At 39.2% G+C, this 18,887-nt stretch overlaps 1 protein-coding gene across 1 annotated transcript in view; it reads left to right on the top strand.

The window, feature by feature from the left end:
* Positions 1-18,887, top strand: part of LOC311289533 (uncharacterized protein) — a 295,816-nt gene that overhangs the window by 195,632 nt on the left and 81,297 nt on the right. Inside the window, exons 5-10 of the mRNA XM_084407610.1 lie at positions 723-2,514; positions 4,958-5,131; positions 5,233-5,406; positions 5,508-5,681; positions 5,785-5,958; positions 6,063-6,236. Coding sequence (XP_084263736.1) covers positions 723-2,514; positions 4,958-5,131; positions 5,233-5,406; positions 5,508-5,681; positions 5,785-5,958; positions 6,063-6,236 — 2,662 coding nt within the window. The remainder of the gene's footprint in view (positions 1-722; positions 2,515-4,957; positions 5,132-5,232; positions 5,407-5,507; positions 5,682-5,784; positions 5,959-6,062; positions 6,237-18,887) is intronic.

The following is an 18,887-nucleotide window of genomic DNA, read 5'->3' as shown; positions in this document are numbered from 1 at the left end:
AGTGTAATCACCATGAGAAAATCTCAGAGTAAAACTGGGAGTTGTGAAAATTATACACCGGTGTTTTGCCAGATGAGTTTATCTAATCATCATCTTTTTACTCTTTTAATTAATTTTATAGCTGTATCATATATCTCTTTTAATTTATTTTATAACTGTTTTAATTTTTCTTGCTTTTATTTTGTGATTATTTTAATTCCTTTCTCTTGCCTTGCCATGCCTATACAGCCACTCTGGAGAAAACAGTGATGTCATCGTCCAGCTCCGTTCAGTTCTCATATAATGGTGTCAATGCAGGCAGATCAGTAATATTGTTGAATATTAACCCTAATAACCCTAACCTAAGCCTACTACAGTACAGACTACATGTCTAGTTTGGTGTGCTAGATGTCAATGTTTAATCAAAAGGCTTTTAATAATGCCCGTCAGCATGACCTGAAGTTATTCAGGAATTTAAAAATTGAATCCAACTGCATTCAAGTCAGCATTAGTGAAGGTGTTTCCATCACCATATATGTTGTCAACTTCAGAATACTCAGTGTAAGATGTTGATGAAAACACAATTTCAGGACAAAGTGTGATTAATTTGAATACAGCAGAAGTGCAGTTTTATCCTTATTTTTGTAATGGGACCAGGTTACAAATTACAAATAGGTTTTATTAAAACTTTATGAAAAAACATGTTCACTTAGTCTTTGCTGTCTTTCCCCTATTTTTTGAAGGTTCAACTGCAGATGACAGTCAAGCTACTCTTCATGATTACACAGAGGCCAGCCGCAGATTGAAGAACAAATTAAGACGGGACTACAAGCAGATATTAGTTGGTAATTCACAGACGGGTGATCTGGAAAACCTGAACAATATTTACACTGATTTATATGTGGTAGAGAATAAGACTGGAGGAAGAGTGAACGAGCACGAGGTGAGACTGATTGAATCAAATCACAACCGACCGACTGCCAAGGAGAAGCCAATCAAGTGTAATGACATGTTTAAACGAAACACAAAGGTGCTGACGATGGGGATCGCAGGAGTGGGAAAAACTGTCTCTGTCAATAAATTCATCTTTGACTGGGCTGAAGAAAAAGAAAATCAGGATATAGTATTCATTTTTCCTCTGCCGTTCCGTAAGCTAAACCTGATTACAGAGAACTGCAGTCTCTTGGAACTGCTTCACAAACACTTCTTTAGTCCTAATAAACTGCCCTCTCTTCCTGAAGGTGATGGTAAGGTCTTGTTCATCTTTGATGGGCTGGATGAATGTCGCTTCGAATTGAACTTTATAGATGGTGGCATATTTGATGTTCACGAAAAAACAACAGTGAGTAAGATAGTTATAAGCCTTATCAAGACAGATCTGGTTCCCTCTGCTCTCATTTGGATCACATCCAGACCAGCAGCAGCCAGTCTGATACCCCAAGGATACATTAATCAAATGACAGAGGTGCGAGGATTTAACGATGAGCAAAAGGAGCAATACTTCCTCAAAAACAGCAGTCCTGAGGTTGCTGGAAACCTCATCAGTCACATCAAGAAATCCAGGAGTCTGTACATCATGTGCCACATCCCTGTCTTCTGCTGGATCTCTCTTATTGTTCTTCAGCCTCTGCTGGCTCAAGAGAACAATGACAAAACTCCCACAACTCTCACAGGGATGTACACAAGCTTCTTAATTTCTCAGCAGCAACAGATGAAAGAAAAATACAACCGTGATAACCTTGAATCTAAAGACAATGCAATGTTTTTTGATCCGATTATTCTGAAGCTTGGGAAACTGGCCTTTCAACAGTTGGAGAAAGGTCAACTGATTTTCTACAAAGAAGATCTTGAGGAATGTGGACTAGATGTCAGTGAAGGGTCAGTGTACTCTGGGTTATGCACTCGAATGTTTCAGGAGGAAAGGGCTTTTTCAGACACACACGTTTACAGCTTCGTACACCTCAGCGTACAGGAATGCCTCGCTGCTCTCTATGTGTTTTTTGTTAACAAAGACAAGAAAGCAAACCCATTTTTACCATTCTGGAAAGAAATGACACAGAAATTCTCCTTAAAGCCACTGTTTCAGCTTCATAAGGCTGCAGTCAAGAAAGCTTTACAGAGTGAGAACGGACACCTAGACCTTTTCCTTCGGTTCCTCTTGGGTCTCTCACTGGAGTCCAATCAGAGTGACCTGAAGAAACTACTGCCAGGACTGAAACTCAAATCAGAGAATGTTAAAGACACTGTTAACTATATCAAAAAGAAAATAGAGGAGGAGAAATCAGTAGAAAAGACCATCAATCTCTTCCACTGTCTGAGTGAACTGAAAGATAACTTTGTGGAGGAAATCCAGAAGAATCTGAGCTCAGGAAAACTTTCAGCACAGAATCTCTCCTCTGCTCAATGGTCTGGTCTGGTGTTTATGCTACAGATGTCAGAAGAGACTCAAGAGAAGTTTGAACTGCAGAAATACAGAAGATCTGATGAAGCTGTGATGAGACTGCTGCCAGTGATCAAAAACACCAGAAGAGCACTGTAAGAGGCTTCTTTACAGTCATTTATATACACTATTTTAATTGGACTTAATCTTACTGTAACAAATTAGCTCAAATGGGAAATATTAATAATAACTCATAATTATCAATTATGATTAGTTATTAATATTTGGATCAGTTAATTGGATTAACTTGAGGTAGCTAAATTAATATTACAATCAATTAATCAGTTCCAACGAACTCTTTTGGTTATTCATTTATTCTAAGAAAAACATATCTTTCATGGCCACCGAAAAATAATTATTTCTTAGCATGTACAGCGCTTAGAGCATGTAACAAGATCAAGATCGTAAAAGGGACTTTGTTGCAAGCAGGGAATCATAACCAAATACATGTTGTGCACAAGTTTTATTAGCTAACTCACAAACATAACTAAACTAAACAAACATACATACATTTTTGGGGAATGGGGGGGGGGGGTGGCATTTGCAATGGCACGCTGGATTGGTTTCTGAAAATGAAACTAAGAAAGATTCTTGTAATACTAATATGTTGCACAGCTATCGGCATATCATGTACATAATCATTTCGATCTTCAAAGTACCAATTTATAGAGACCAAACATGCTATGCGTGGGGTGTGGGTTCTATAATAAGATATATAGTATCAAAGAGATAATAGTGTCAATAGATAATAGTATTAAAAGACACAACACAAGACAGTAAATCATTCACAAACTTTCTTGGATGCAAAGTACCTCCATTATCAGGCATGTTGGGTCAGGCATCAGGCAAAAGTCAGCAACCTGAGTTTTACCAACTTTATTATTCCTAATTTTATCATAAATTAAATAAACTGAAAATACTGGTTTTGATTTTATAAAGATATATATTTTTTAATTAATTTTTTTATCTTTACTAGGTATGTACCGATATCACATTCCCAGAACAAGTTCAAATCCAATACTTTCTGGTACATGCCGATATCGAGTACCGATACCTGTATTTTCACAGCATTTGTCATTTTTTAATGTATTGGGTAGAGAAACGAAAATAGCATAAATCATATTAGTTGGCCTAATTAGTTTAACAAATATATATTTCCTTCAGTTATTTTCATGCTTAAGCCTGTTAAAATGTATTGTGTGAACTTCTATTACTCTCACTATTCTTTCTATTGCTCTATCATATTTTATCTTTGATTTAACAGCACAGCACATATTTAGAGTAGCTCCAGCAGGGCTCAGTGCTGAGGATTGGGTCAGCGGTACAAATAGATACCAGTGAAATATCAAAATTCTCTATTACAATTTTGATACTACAGCAAAAATTACTTGCCTAATTAATATCAATGTAAAACATTATTAAGGACAAGTAAGCAGTCTATAATAAAATAAGAACAAATAATCAAGTTACAAATAGCACAAATAGAACAAAGAAAGGCCACAAATGAAATAAACTGTTTTAGAGTTTTTCAGTAGGTCAATAGTTTTCAGGTACAAACATTTAAATAAAGCAATCAAATGTGAAAGATATAACTGATATGTTTACTAGAGGACTAACCAAGACAGGCATTTTTACATAATTTTGTGTGAATTTGTCCATACAAGCGCAATATGTGAAAAATTATTTAATTCAGTATTTGCATTCTGAGACCGCAGCAGACACTGAGACGCAGTGTTAAGGGCGCACGCTTTGGATGTTTGTGTTCATGAAAATTCTTGACTTGCAAACATCCTGTAATAATGTCGGGAACCACTTGTTATACATAAAGCAGCTAACCTAACAGTTCATGTTTTATTTAAATATACGATTTAGTTTTAATCCATATGACAAGTGTCAGCAATCAGCAATCAAGAGCATGCAACAGAAGTGCGCTCCACCCCCCTCCCCCTCCCCCTCTCTCTCTCTCTCTCTCTCTCTCTCTCTCTCTCTCTCTCTCTCTCTCTCTCTCTCTCTCTCTCTCTCTCTCTTGCGCTCTCGCTCTTGTAAGTTAATGTTAATAATAAGCTACATGCCTCGTTTTATTTTCTTTGTCATTGACATCCAACTTAACTACAAACTTTCCACTGAGGTCAGTGAAAAAGGGATGCGCTCATCAAGCCTGGCCATCTGTGCCACTGCGCATTTTTCTCTTATCAGCCCGCGCACCACAGCTATATAGGTGTTTCTATATAATGTTTAATATTCCACTAATTAGATATATTACTTAATAGACAGCCTTCTTTTTTATTCCCATTATACTCTCTGTTCTCAGTGTTTCTTTGTCTGAACACAAACACTGTACACACGCTGCCTGTTATCGGTTTTTAGTATCAGAGCATTTTTTTGAGTACGAGTACACAAGAGCAGTATCAGTACTGTTATCGGTATAAGTGCATCCCTATTGCTTACATCACTTTAGTCAAAGGTTTTTCCAAATTATTATAAATCCTACCTAAGAAGCATTACTATTGCATTATTTTTGTTTTTTTCTCTCCACAGGCTTCATAGCTGTAATCTCACTGCTCAGTGTTGTGAGAGTTTGTCTTCAGCTCTACAATCCTCAAACATCTTTCTGAGAGAGCTGGACCTGAGTAACAATGACCTGCAGGATTCTGGAGTGAAGCTTCTTTCTGAAGGACTGAAGAGTCCAAACTGTCAGCTGGAGACACTGAGGTTTGAGTTAAAATACTTTATTTTTTAACAATAAGTTAATTATTAAATATCCCACTGGTAAGATTTATTCTGTATGCAATTACATTGTTTTTCTTCTTCAGATTTCCCACATGTAATCTCACTACTCAGTGTTGTGAGAGTTTGTCTTCAGCACTACAATCCTCAAACATCTTTCTGAGAGAGCTGGACCTGAGTAACAATGACCTGCAGGATTCTGGAGTGAAGCTTCTTTCTGAAGGACTGAAGAGTCCAAACTGTCAGCTGGAGACACTGAGGTTTGAGTTAAAATACTTTATTTTTTAACAATAAGTTAATTATTAAATATCCCACTGGTAAGATTTATTCTGTATGCAATTACATTGTTTTTCTTCTTCAGATTTCCCACATGTAATCTCACTACTCAGTGTTCTGAGAGTTTGTCGACGGTTCTTCAATCCTCAAACATCTTTCTGAAAGAGCTGGACCTGAGTAACAATGACCTGCAGGATTCAGGAGTGAAGCTTCTTTCTGATGGACTGAAGAGTCCAAACTGTCAGCTGGAGATACTGAGGTTTGAGTTAAAATACTTTATTTTTTAACAATAAGTTAATTATTAAATATCCCACTGGTAAGATTTATTCTGTATGCAATTACATTGTGTTTTTCTTCTTCAGATTTCCCACATGTAATCTCACTGCTCAGTGTTGTGAGAGTTTATCATCAGTTCTTCAATCCTCAAACATCTTTCTGAAAGAGCTGGACCTGAGTAACAATGACCTGCAGGATTCTGGAGTGAAGCTTCTTTCTGATGGATTGAAGAGTCCAAACTGTCAGCTGGAAATACTGAGGTTTGAGTTAAAATACTTTATTTTTTAACAATAAGTTAATTATTAAATATCCCAACGTCTAAGATTTATTCTGTATGCAATTACATTGTGTTTTTCTTCTTCAGATTTCCCACATGTAATCTCACTGCTCAGTGTTGTGAGAGTTTGTCTTCAGCTCTACAATCCTCAAACTGTGTCCTGAGAGAGCTGGACCTGAGTAACAATGACCTGCAGGATTCTGGAGTGATGCTTCTTTCTGATGGACTAAAGAGTCCAAACTGTCAGCTGAAGATACTGAGGTAAATGTTTGTAAAATAATTAATGAAATACTATCACAATAAATTATTTTGTCAAAGAATGTGGCATCTGCTCTCAGTGGAATACAAGAACAAGAGACAAAAACAACATTTGCAGGAATGGGATTTTTTCCATATTTATACAGATATCCGTTTTGTCAGAGTTGAGAAGTATGACCCACGTTTTTCAAATACATCCATTTCATGCATGGTTTGCTTCTGATAGCACTGAAGGCTAGTAGCACCATCTAGTGGCTGTGTACGGGACACCATGAACATCTCAGCCAGGGTTCAAAATTTACACCACATGCCAAATGGCAATTATATGAAACAATGATACCCACAAGTTGGCTAGCAATCTCTTTCTCAATTCTAGCAAGCAAGCAAGCAAGCAAATTTATTTATATAGCACAATTCATACATTGACGCAATTCAATGTGCTTTACAAAAAATAAATAATAACATTTATAATAATACAAGATACAAAAGAATACATATAAAAAATAAAATAAAAAAACGTAGGAAACTGTAAGGTTGAACAGTGTGATTAAGTATAAGTTCTCAGTCATAAGCACGTGAAAAAAGAAATGTTTTTAACCTAGATTTAAAAATCGATACGTTTGGGGCACGTCTAAGATCTTCTGGTAGTTTATTCCAGTTGTGTACAGCATAAGTGTTCAACACAGCTTCTCCATGTTTAGTTCGGACTCTGGGCTCAACTAGCTGACCTGTGTTCATAGATCTAAGAGTCCCGCTCGGTTTATATTCTTCAAACATATCAGAAATATACTCAGGTCCTAAACCATTCAGCGATTTATAAACTAAAAGCACCACTTTGAAATCTATTCTGTAACTGACTGGAAGCCAATGGAAAGTTTTAAGAACCGGAGTAATGTGCTCTGTTCTCTTAGTCCTGGTTAACATTCTAGCAGCAGCATTCTGAATAAGCTGCAGCTGTTTTACAGTCCTTTTCGGGAGAACAGTTACAGTAGTCAACCCTACTAGAGATAAAAGCCTGGATGAGCTCTTGGTCTTTTTTTAGACATCAAGCCTTTGATTCTAGATATATTTTTTAAATGATAGAATGCTGTTTGGTGACCGCTTTGATATGACTGTTAAATGTAAGATCTGAATCTATCACAACAGATTCTATCAATATTAGCAATAAATGTTTGAGACAATTGGATATGGCTTAGTATGAATATAAACATGGCCAGATTTACCTCATATTGTGACATAGGCAAAATCAAATTGGGGCCCTCAAATGTGGTGTGCATTACCAAAACTGCTACTTTGAAAGGAAATGAGGAAAAAAACACTTAAAAAAAAAAACAATTAAACACTGTGATGTCAAATTTGATATTGTGGCTTTATATGTGATCATATTACTTGCATGTATCACTATAAACTTTACCAAAATCAAGCTCAAATGAAGTTGACAAGTTTTTGTCCAGTGAATGTTGTGTTTTTTCGTCATTAGAACGGCTGTATCTGAGGCAGTCAGTCCGTCACACTTTCATCAGCTTAAAAGTTATGAAGATTATTGTAGCTATGTGGGCGCTCGTTTTTTTCCCTGTTTTTCACGATAGAGATGGGACGGAGTTAAGAGGTTTAACTGACAGTGTTAAGTAGGTTTCTGGACTGTATTGACTGGTTCGGATCATCACGGGGCATCAGTAAGAATGCACAAAAGTCCCTGTTTTTAATCGTAGGTTCAAGTCATCAACATACTTAGTGCGGTGCATGAAAAGATGCATGTGATATTAAGGGTGTGTGAGTGTGGTTTCTATAATAAAAACAGAAATATAAATAATCAGTTTACAGTAATAAATTATAAACATTTCACTCAAAAATAATAAACGCGTGAGGATACATGGCTATAAATGTAAACAATTGACTATTTATATACACGTGACTATCGTCTTATAACCATATCTCAATCGAGTGTAATCTTCACAATCCACATAATTATGGCTTAATAACATCTGTAAAGTGTAAACACTAAAGTAAACATATGGAAAATATGAGTCGTTATCGTTATTTCACTTATACAGCGCGCACCGGAACTGGCGGAACACACGTGCAAAGATAATTCACACAGTCATACCGCTAACATTAGCTTCACGGAAATCCGAAAACACTCAACATCAGAACGTTTCAACACATAATACAACAAATAGCAATATAAACAAGATTAAAGACGGTATATGTGGAAATTAAACTTACTTTCAAAGTTATGCACACTCATCTATGGCTTGAATACACACGAGCCCTCCACAGCTTTCAAGCGAAACATAACCAGTTGCGTCAAACTCTGGGGGCGGGACTAAGTTACGACTGTCAATAATTCACAACCCACCAATAAGAATTAACTTACTGAGCCTTTTCAACAGACAGTTTAAGGAGACAATGGAGTTACGAAAATTGGTCACAAGCTCTTTTTAATACCTCTTATTGGTTAAATATTTGCAAACCCACAGACAGACTAAAGGTATACAAATTGTAATGATTTATGTTAAAAAGGACGATATTTTAAATTGTATTAACTTATAAAGTAATTGTCTTATATAGTTTTGGCATTAGAGTGAAATAATAATAATAATAATAAAAAAAAATATATTTCTCCCCATTGTATTTGGGGAGATTCTTGCATTCTTGAATGTGAAAGCAACACAGACTTGGGTGCGCACTTGTTCAGGAAGTTTTAGCTGATGACGATGTATTTAGTTCAATAAAACACATGTAGGGGCTGATAGTGTTGATGATTTACCTTGGATACGGGCAAGAGTGAGCCTGCAGTGTATTCGCACATAGGCAATCAGGGCAGCAAATGAATGGCAATCCACTAGGGATGGGCATTTTTCTAAAAAAAAAATTCGAATATTTGGGCTCATAAAAAACAAATATTTAAATATTCATTTATTTAAATGTAGTTTAACAAGAAAGACAATATTTTTTAATCTTCACGTCAGTTAAATTACATTTTAATCTTTTCTTAACCTGTCTGAAAAAGTTTATGATTAGCAAATATGTGCACAACAAGTACACGTGCAGAGGTAGGGCTCAACCTGCCCTTTTTGCCCTTACACGCCGAAGTGCCCTTTTTTTGGTGGTGGTGTTTTTTGTTTTGTTTTGTTTTGTTTTTTTCAATAAATCAATACTATTGGTCACCCTTTACATGTTCCGTGAAGTCTGACACTTTCTGGTTCCCGTAGTGAACGGTCATGTGGTGTTTGCATACTTTACCACAGCTGAAGTGAAATAAATGCAATATTTGCCAAATAATACACAGATGTTTCAGAGACATTTTCATTCAATACTTTATGTACTGCTTCATACAGCGTCTGTTTGAACAAGAATAAAGTTCAACATAAGCTATTATCAATGAAGTGGAGTCTACGTTTTTTAATCAGTTTTAATTTGATAAACATGACACAATATAACATCGCAATGACATGAAAAGAGTGTTTACTGTTATAAAAAAACTTGTAGGAGCCATTTATGTTTATTGTTTGCATACTATTTTATTTTGTTTGGATAGATTTATATTAGTATTTAGGACACTGGGTGACAGTGATTAGATGCACATGGTTGTATATAAGGGGGCATAGGTGACAGGAAGTGATAGCCACAGGTAGGGGGAGCCCACACAGTTCTCACCAGACAGACAGACAGACAGACCACAGACAACAGAGCACGGATTACAGATCAGATACACGGCACGCTAACAACTGGGAACAAGATAAGAAACAACAATCAACTGGTATGTTCATCTGTTTGTACAATTTATTACAATAAACCACAAACCTCAACTGCAATAATCTCTGGAAAATCTTTGTGTGTCTGAGTAGAAACTTCACCCCTACCTGTGTGCATGATGGCAAAATTGGTTTAAACTAGATAAGGATTGCCAATACAAAAGTGAGAACTCAGCTCTATGAGTGAAAATTGAGCCTGTAAAAGTATTGGAATTGGATAAAGATTGTTTCCACGGAAAAACTGATTGTTTTCTTTCATGACTGGATGCCGTCATCCCAATCAACCGAACATTGACGCCACCTGTGCTGAGCTGATTGACGGAGATTGGAAACTCCGAACGACAACGCGCAGGCAGAGGGGTATGTGCAACATTAAGCTTTATTGGAAAAGCCAGAAACAGCTACATTAATGGATTTCGTTGACTGAAGCATATACTGTCACCATAATATCAGCTGTCTGAAACCTTCTGTGATTGCCGTGTGGTTTACTGGATCACGCTAAAAGTGAAACAAATATGTCCATTGTCATGTCTGACGTTCGGTCACAAGATGGCGATGTTGCACTGGATTCTGAAAAAGAAAAAAGGGTTATTAAACACACTAAAGGTTTGGAAATGTTCATTGAAAACTGTCAGAAAATAAGAAACTTGAAATGTAAACAAGCTAAGAAGTTAATGGAATTGTTGAAAGAGCTCATGAAATCAAAGGAGAATGCAAATGAAGTGCAATCTAACTTGGTTAAATTAATCAACATCTGTGATGAAGCCAAAAGAAATCATGAGTCATTGGTGAAGTTACCACTGCCTGAAAATGAACTTGAAAGGCAAAATCACTGGTTTCAACAAAAAATGGAAACTTTTGATGGTTTTATACAGGATGTAAATGTGTGGTTTTCAGAGGTTGGGTGGCATAAAAAACACACCATTGCTGAAAGTGTAAACACAGATGACATTGGACTGGATGACAGTGTTTCTAATGTGTCAAAACATAAATCAAACCACAAATCAAGTTCTTCATCACGTGCATCTTCAACATCCTCTGCTCGCATTAAAGCTCAGGCAGAAAAGGCTGCTCTCATGGAACGGGTTGCCGCTCTGCAGAAAAGGCAGGAACTTGAGGCACAGGAAGAACAACTGAAAAGGAAGAAAGAACAACTGGAATTAGAGACTGAACTGGCAGCAACCACTGCAAAATTAATGTACTTGAATCAATGGGATCAAGAAACAGCTAAAGCGTATCTGATGGGATGAACTCGTATTTGAGAAAAGGAACTGCTCAAAAGAAAACGTCAGTCAAATTAAATCCACATGCAAAGACCTATTTACCTGATCAAGTGCAACAAAGACAGAATGTACGGATGGGAACTGAATCTTCTTCCCAGCAACAGGTTGTTCGACCAAAGGAAAGAGCTGATGGACCATCTGCTAGAGCTCAGGATATGACTCCTCTAACACAACAACCTGTATTTAAAGATGACAATCAAGGTGATATCTATCACATAATTCAAAGGCAAAGTGACATTACAGCTCTTCTCACTCAACAAAATCTCTCTTCTACTTTACCACCAAGAGACATTCCTGTTTATGATGGTGATCCATTGCAATATGGAGTTTTCATCAGGGCATTTGAGAGAGGAGTGGAAAGAAAGACCGATGACCACAGTGACTGTCTGCATTTCCTAGAGCAACACACCAGAGGGCATCCAAAAGATTTAGTCCACAGCTGCCAACATTTGCCTTCAGCTGAGGGCTATAAAAGAGCAAAAGATCTGCTTAAAGAGCATTTTGGTAATGAACATAAGATTGCCACAGCATACATGGACAAAGCATTTGCCTGGCCAGCGATCAAGCCAGAGGACGTGAAAGCATTGCAAGCGTTTTCATTATTCCTGAGAGGTTGTTGCAATGCAATGCGACAGCTCACCTATATGGAGGAGTTGAATGTTGCTTCCAGTATGAAGACCATTCTTCTGAAACTGCCTTACAAGCTCAGAGACAAGTGTAAGTAAGTAAGTAAGTAATCTTTATTTGTATAGCACCTTTCACAGACAAAGGCCACAAAGTGCTTCACAACACAGTTTAAATCAGAAATAACATGCAATGAAAACAACACCGAAATCATAACAGTGATTCATAAGTGATAAATCATAAAGTGAAATCATAAGTGGAGGAATAGGGCATGTCAGCTCCAAGAACAACATGGACGTCGAGCTAGTTTCTCTGACTTGGTAGACTTCATGGAGAGACAGGTGAAAATATTATCAGATCCACTTTTTGGAAACATCCAGGATGCTAAGACAATTACATCTGTCAAAAGCTCCACCTTTGTCAAAGCAAGAGAAAAGCCGAGACCAAGAGGAAGCAGTTTTGCAACTACTGTAACACCTGTAGAAACAGAAAAACAAGAAAGAATTACAACAAATGGAACGAAAAATGTATCTGCCACTAATTCTCAAAGTTGCTGTTTGTTCTGTGATAGAGGTGGTCATACATTGGTGCGGTGTCCACAAATCAGGAAAAAGATGCACAGGGAAAAAATAGACTTCTTAAAGAAAAGGGGAGTCTGTTTTGGATGTTTGAAAGTAGGACACATGAGCAAAGACTGCAATAGTCGTTTGACTTGTGACGTGTGCAATAAAAATCATCCTGAAATACTTCACATTGAACAAAAGGACATGGGAAAGAATACAGAACTGAATGAGAAATCAATTGGGAGCAATGTCGTTCTCTCACCTCATACATGTGGGCATATTGGGGCCGGTGAAGAAGCCTGTCTCTTCTCTATTGTTCCAGTACAAGTAAAGACCCCCAAGGGAGACACAGTGTTGCAGACTTATGCATTTTTGGATCATGGAAGCTCATCTACCTTCTGCACAGAAAGCTTGATGAGAAGACTGAATGTTACTGGACAAAAGGCTAGTATTCTTCTGTGTACAATGAACCAAGAGAAACCTGTGACCAGTCATCATATCTCAGGTTTAGAGGTATCAAGTCTGGACAAAAATGATTTCATACAACTGTCCAATGTATTTACACACAAGACCATGCCTGTTTCCAAGCTCAACATTCCAAGACAAGAAGACCTGACTCAATGGCCTTACTTGAAGGATATCAAGATTCATGAAATAGACGCCGGTATTGACCTGCTCATCGGCACAAATGCTTCTAAGGTATTGGAACCTTGGGAGGTGGTCAATAGCCAAGGGGATGGACCATACGCTGTGAGGACCCTACTGGGGTGGGTCATCTATGGTCCCTTGAGAGGAGACAACAACGTCAGGGATGAGAATGGCTGCCCTGTTGCTGCTGTCAATCGAATGTCTATTGTGAATCTAGAGGAGCTACTGGTTAAACAATACAATCATGACTTCAATGAAGTAACCAGCAAGGAAACAGAGGAAATGTCCAGAGAAGAAATTAAATTCTTGGATATGGTGAATCACTCAATAAAAATGACAGATGGTCACTACTGCCTAGACTAACCTTTCAAGAAAAAAAATCCCAGCATGCCAAATAACCGTTGCATAGCAGAGCAGCGCATCCAAAGCCTGAAACGCAAGTTTGGTAAAAATGAGATGTTTCACAATGAATATACAACTTTTCTCAAAGAAATGATCGACAACGGCTATGCTGAAATGATACCAGTAGATCAACTGAATCGTAATGATGGGGAACTCTGGTATATCCCACATCACGGGGTGTATCACTCAAGGAAAGGAACCTTAAGAGTGGTCTTCGACTGCGGTGCTGGCTTTAAGGGAACATCACTCAATGAACAATTGCTACAGGGTCCAGATCTTACCAACTCACTCATCGGAGTACTCATCAGATTCAGACAAGAACCAGTTGCCCTGATGGCTGACATCAAAGCAATGTTTCACCAGGTCAAAGTGTCAGAAAAACATATTGACTATCTGCGATTCCTATGGTGGCCTGATGGTGATGTGCAGCAGGATCTCGTCAAATACCGGATGAAAGTACACCTCTTTGGAGCAGTGTCATCACCGAGTTGTGCAAATTTTGCACTAAGAAAGACCGCTGAAGATAACAAAGCTCACTTTCCAGCAGAGGTTACAGACACCGTAAAGAACAACTTTTACGTAGATGATTGCTTAAAATCCATGTCCACAGAACAGGACGCTGTTCTTATGGTAAGAGACCTGACTGCTCTCTGCCAGAAGGGAGGTTTCGTATTGTCAAAGTGGATCAGCAACAGCCGTAAAGTATTGGCATCCATTCTACAAGAATACAGAACCAAAGAGACAAAAGAGTTGGACTTGGACAGGGACAACCTGCCAATGGAAAGAGCACTAGGATTGCACTGGTGCGTTGAAACAGATGTGTTCATGTTCAGAATTACTGCACAGCCACGAGCATACACCAGACGCGGCATCTTGTCTGTGGTTGGCTCTGTATACGACCCTTTAGGATTCCTAGCACCATTTATTCTGCCAGCCAAACTGATTATGCAGGAACTCTGTAAAAAAAACCTTGGATGGGATGAAAACATACCCCAAACTGTTTATCAGCAGTGGACAGGATGGTTGGCAGATCTGAACAAGTTGACAGAGTTTAGAGTGGACCGTTGCATGAAGCCCACAAGCTTTGGTCAAATCAGAAATGCAGAGTTGCACCACTTTTCAGATGCAAGCGAAAGTGGATACGGTACGGTTTCATATCTTAGACTGGAAAACAATGACGAAGAGGTGCATGTTGCTTTCATGATAGGGAAAGCAAGAGTATCACCATTAAAACAAGTAACGATTCCCAGATTGGAGCTCACAGCTGCAGTTCTAGCTGTCAAAGTTGACAGAATGCTTCGGAAGGAATTACAGCTTCAGCTGAACAAATCCATCTTCTGGACTGATAGCACAACAGTGCTGAAATATATCAACAATGAAACCAAACGTTTCCGAACATTTGTAGCAAATAGGATCTCCTTTGTGAGGGATACTACCGATGTGTCACAATGGAGATATGTTAGCACAAAGGAAAATCCGGCAGATGAAGCCTCTAGGGGGCTAACAGCAAATCGCTTCTTAAGCTGCAAAAGATGGATCAAGGGACCAGAGTTTCTCTGTCAACCAGACAGAGAATGGCAGAAACCTCATTTGGAAACTGCAATCTCTGCCAATGATCCGGAAATCAAGCAAGACATCACAAGCAACCTCATTGTTAAAGGTCCATTGAACCCCACCAGCTCTCTGATAAGTTATTTCTCTTCATGGAGAAGTCTGATGACAGCTGTAGCTTGGCTACTTAAAGTAAAAACAACCATCTTACTGCTGACTAGAAAAAGAAAGGAGATTCAGACTGCTGCGAGTAACTTTAAAGATGAGTCCAGCCAACTTAAGGAGATGCAAGCTTTTAAAGCAACACTCCAAAGACAGTGTTTAAATCCTGAGGATCTGATGCAAGCAGAACGTGCAGTTATTTCTTTCAGTCAAAGACAAAGCTTTGAAGAAGAACTATCTATGCTAGAGGCTGGTAAAAATGGGGTTAAAAGAAGCAGTCATCTGTACAAACTGGACCCGGTGTTGGATGATGGACTTCTGAGAGTAGGTGGTCGCCTTAGTAGACTAGCGATGCCTGAAGAGGCCAAGCATCCAGTTATTCTCTCAAAAGACCTGCACATATCCACATTATTGCTACGACATATCCATGAACAACTTGGCCACGGAGGAAGAAATCATATGCTATCTCGACTCCGTAAAAAATACTGGATTATCAAAGCTAACTCGGCAGCAAGAAGGATCATAACAGACTGTGTTGTGTGCAAACGACAACGGGGAAGAGTTGGAGAACAGAAAATGGCAGACTTACCCCTGGAAAGGATTCTACCAGATAAGCCTCCATTTACAAATGTTGGAGTAGACTACTTCGGTCCTATAGAAATCAAGAGAGGACGAAGTCTTGTTAAAAGATATGGCGTAATCTTCACCTGCATGGCAAGCAGGGCAGTACACCTTGAAATCGCATATACTCTTGACACAGACTCCTGCATCCATGCATTACGAAGATTTATTTGTCGACGAGGTCAAGTGTTGTCTTTAAGATCAGACAATGGCACAAATTTTATTGGAGCTGAAAGAGAACTGAGAGAATCACTCAATGCCTTGAATCAGGACAAAATCCAGACTGCTATGCTTCAGAAGGGAATAAAATGGTATTTTAACCCCCCAGCAGGATCGCATCACGGTGGTGTATGGGAGCGTTTGATCCGCATGGTTCGGAATGTGCTGCACTCTGTTCTTAGCCAACAAGTTCTGGATGATGAAGGATTGCAAACTTTAATTTGTGAAGTTGAAGCAATCTTAAATGATCGACCCATTACAAAACTTTCTGAGGACCCAATGGACCTGGAAGCACTCACCCCAAACCACCTTCTTCTGTTGAAAACCAAGCCAATACTACCGCCTGGACTCTTCGTAAAAGAGGACCTATACCAAAGGCGCAGATGGAGACAAGTGCAATACATGGCAGATCTCTTCTGGAAAAGGTGGACACAGGAGTACTTACCTTTAATCCAAGAACGTCAGCAGTGGTCAAAGGTAAAAAGGAACTTTGCTCCAGGTGACATAGTTGTGGTGGTTGATTCCACTGCACCACGAGGCTCCTGGTTAATGGGCAGAATACTGGAGACGAAAGCAGATGCACAAGGCCTTGTGCGTACCGTTCGGCTTCAGACAAAAAACAATATATTGGAAAGACCAATAACAAAGATATGTCTGATTAAAGAGACTGAGATTGAGAAGGACTGATGGTAAAGACCAGATCCCACCATGTGCCATGTTCTGGACACCTCTGGCCCAAACAAAAATAAAAAAAGTGTATAATGTATATAGCTCCTTTCATTATTTTTTGGTAATTGTTATTTGTTATATAAGACAATTAGGGGCCGGTGTGTAGGAGCCATTTATGTTTATTGTTTGCATACTATTTTATTTTGTTTGGATAGATTTATATTAGTATTTAGGACACTGGGTGACAGTGATTAGATGCACATGGTTGTATATAAGGGGGCATAGGTGACAGGAAGTGATAGCCACAGGTAGGGGGAGCCCACACAGTTCTCACCAGACAGACAGACAGACAGACAGACAGACAGACCACAGACAACAGAGCACGGATTACAGATCAGATAACAACTGGGAACAAGATAAGAAACAACAATCAACTGGTATGTTCATCTGTTTGTACAATTTATTACAATAAACCACAAACCTCAACTGCAATAATCTCTGGAAAATCTTTGTGTCTGCGTAGAAACTTCACCCCTACCTGTGTGCATGATGGCAAAATTGGTTTAAACTAGATAAGGATTGCCAATACAAAACTGATGTGTGAGCTTTAGAGGAACTAAAGGTGTTCGAATAAACACGAAACACACGTGATCGTTGTCATGCGGTGAATCCGGCCAATCGTGGAACAGCTGTGTCGTCATCAGAAGCTGCGCTGGCTGAGTTCTCCGGCTACTCTCCAATCGCTCTCGCGGTACTTTGATGGCATACGTCACAGTCACGTGGCATGTGTATCAAGCCAGACACATCTGCCCCCTCTGTCTGATAACTCTGCCCCCTCTGTCTGATAACTCTGCCCCCTCTCTCTGCCCCCTCCGCCTGATAACTCTGCCCCCTACGCCTGATAACTCTGCCCCCTACGCCTGATAACTCTGCCCCCTGATAACTCTGCCCCCTCCGCCTGATAACTCTGCCCCCTCCGCCTGATAACTCTCTGCCCCCTCCGCCTGATAACTCTGCCCCCTCCGCCTGATAACTCTGCCCCCTCCGCCTGATAACTCTGCCCCCTCCGCCTGATAACTCTGCCCCCTCCGCCTGATAACTCTGCCCCCTCCGCCTGATAACTCTGCCCCCTCCGCCTGATAACTCCGCCCCCTCCGCCTGATAACTCCGCCCCCTCCGCCTGATAACTCCGCCCCCTCCGCCTGATAACTCCGCCCCCTCCGTCTTGACTTAATGAACTGAAGCTCCGCAGCAGCCAGACAGCAGCTGAACAAAGTTTTGCAAGGGTAAACAAAGATGTTGTTTGAATAAGTACTAAACACGGTGTCTATAAAGGCTCATATTTTATTTATTTGATGTCTAACTGAGACATATGTTAGCGTTAGCGTAGAGAACACTCGAATCAGCATATTATTTTTGTTTTTTTATTCTTTCACATTTTCATGTTGAGGAATAAAAAAAAATAGTATCCACATGCATGAAAGTAGGCTCCTCAGTCTGATAAATATAAAGCCAGACGCAGACAAAATGCGCTCCGCTGACAGACGTTGCAGGGACACAGATAACGTGTGCTTTGCAAAGTTTCTTACAGCGCTTTGTGTTTTCTGTTCTTAAACCTGTCTCCCTCAACGAAACTTAAAGGAAACATATGTCTCGATCATTTTGCTATCAGATAAGTTCTCTTCTCTGTACAGCTGTAGTAATGAATGTAGTGATGCACAGCTGCCTTTCCTCATTCGACTGGTGCTTGGATTTCATGTGATTTCATGGTGGTAATATTTATGATTACTCAGTTTCACCCGACAATGTTTCCGCACGACATGTTGATGTAAGAACTGATTTTCCAGCTTAGACAAAAGCTGAGATAAAACTCACCCTGCAATAAAGCAATAAAACGCACCCTGGACAGAAGATCGCAAAGAAAGAGCACAGGACATTGTCCTGTCCAAACTTTTCTCCTTCCTTATCTCTGCATCCCCCTCTCCCTCCTCCCTTCCTCTCCCCCTGAGTCAAGTCACTAAAAGTTCACTAAGATTGTCTATATATCACATATGATGTATCTTGTGAATCTATTGTTTTTCCTTTTCATGTTTGGTATCATTTTAAATGTCTCGATTGGTAAAATGCGATTGGTAAAATGCGATTGGTAAAATG

The sequence above is a fragment of the Rutilus rutilus genome (assembly GCF_951802725.1).
Source record: "Rutilus rutilus genome assembly, chromosome: 4".
NCBI classification, from domain to species: Eukaryota; Metazoa; Chordata; class Actinopteri; order Cypriniformes; family Leuciscidae; genus Rutilus; species Rutilus rutilus.
The sequence above is the reverse complement of the archived record's forward strand: the minus strand, read 5'-3'. Positions and strand labels throughout refer to the sequence as shown.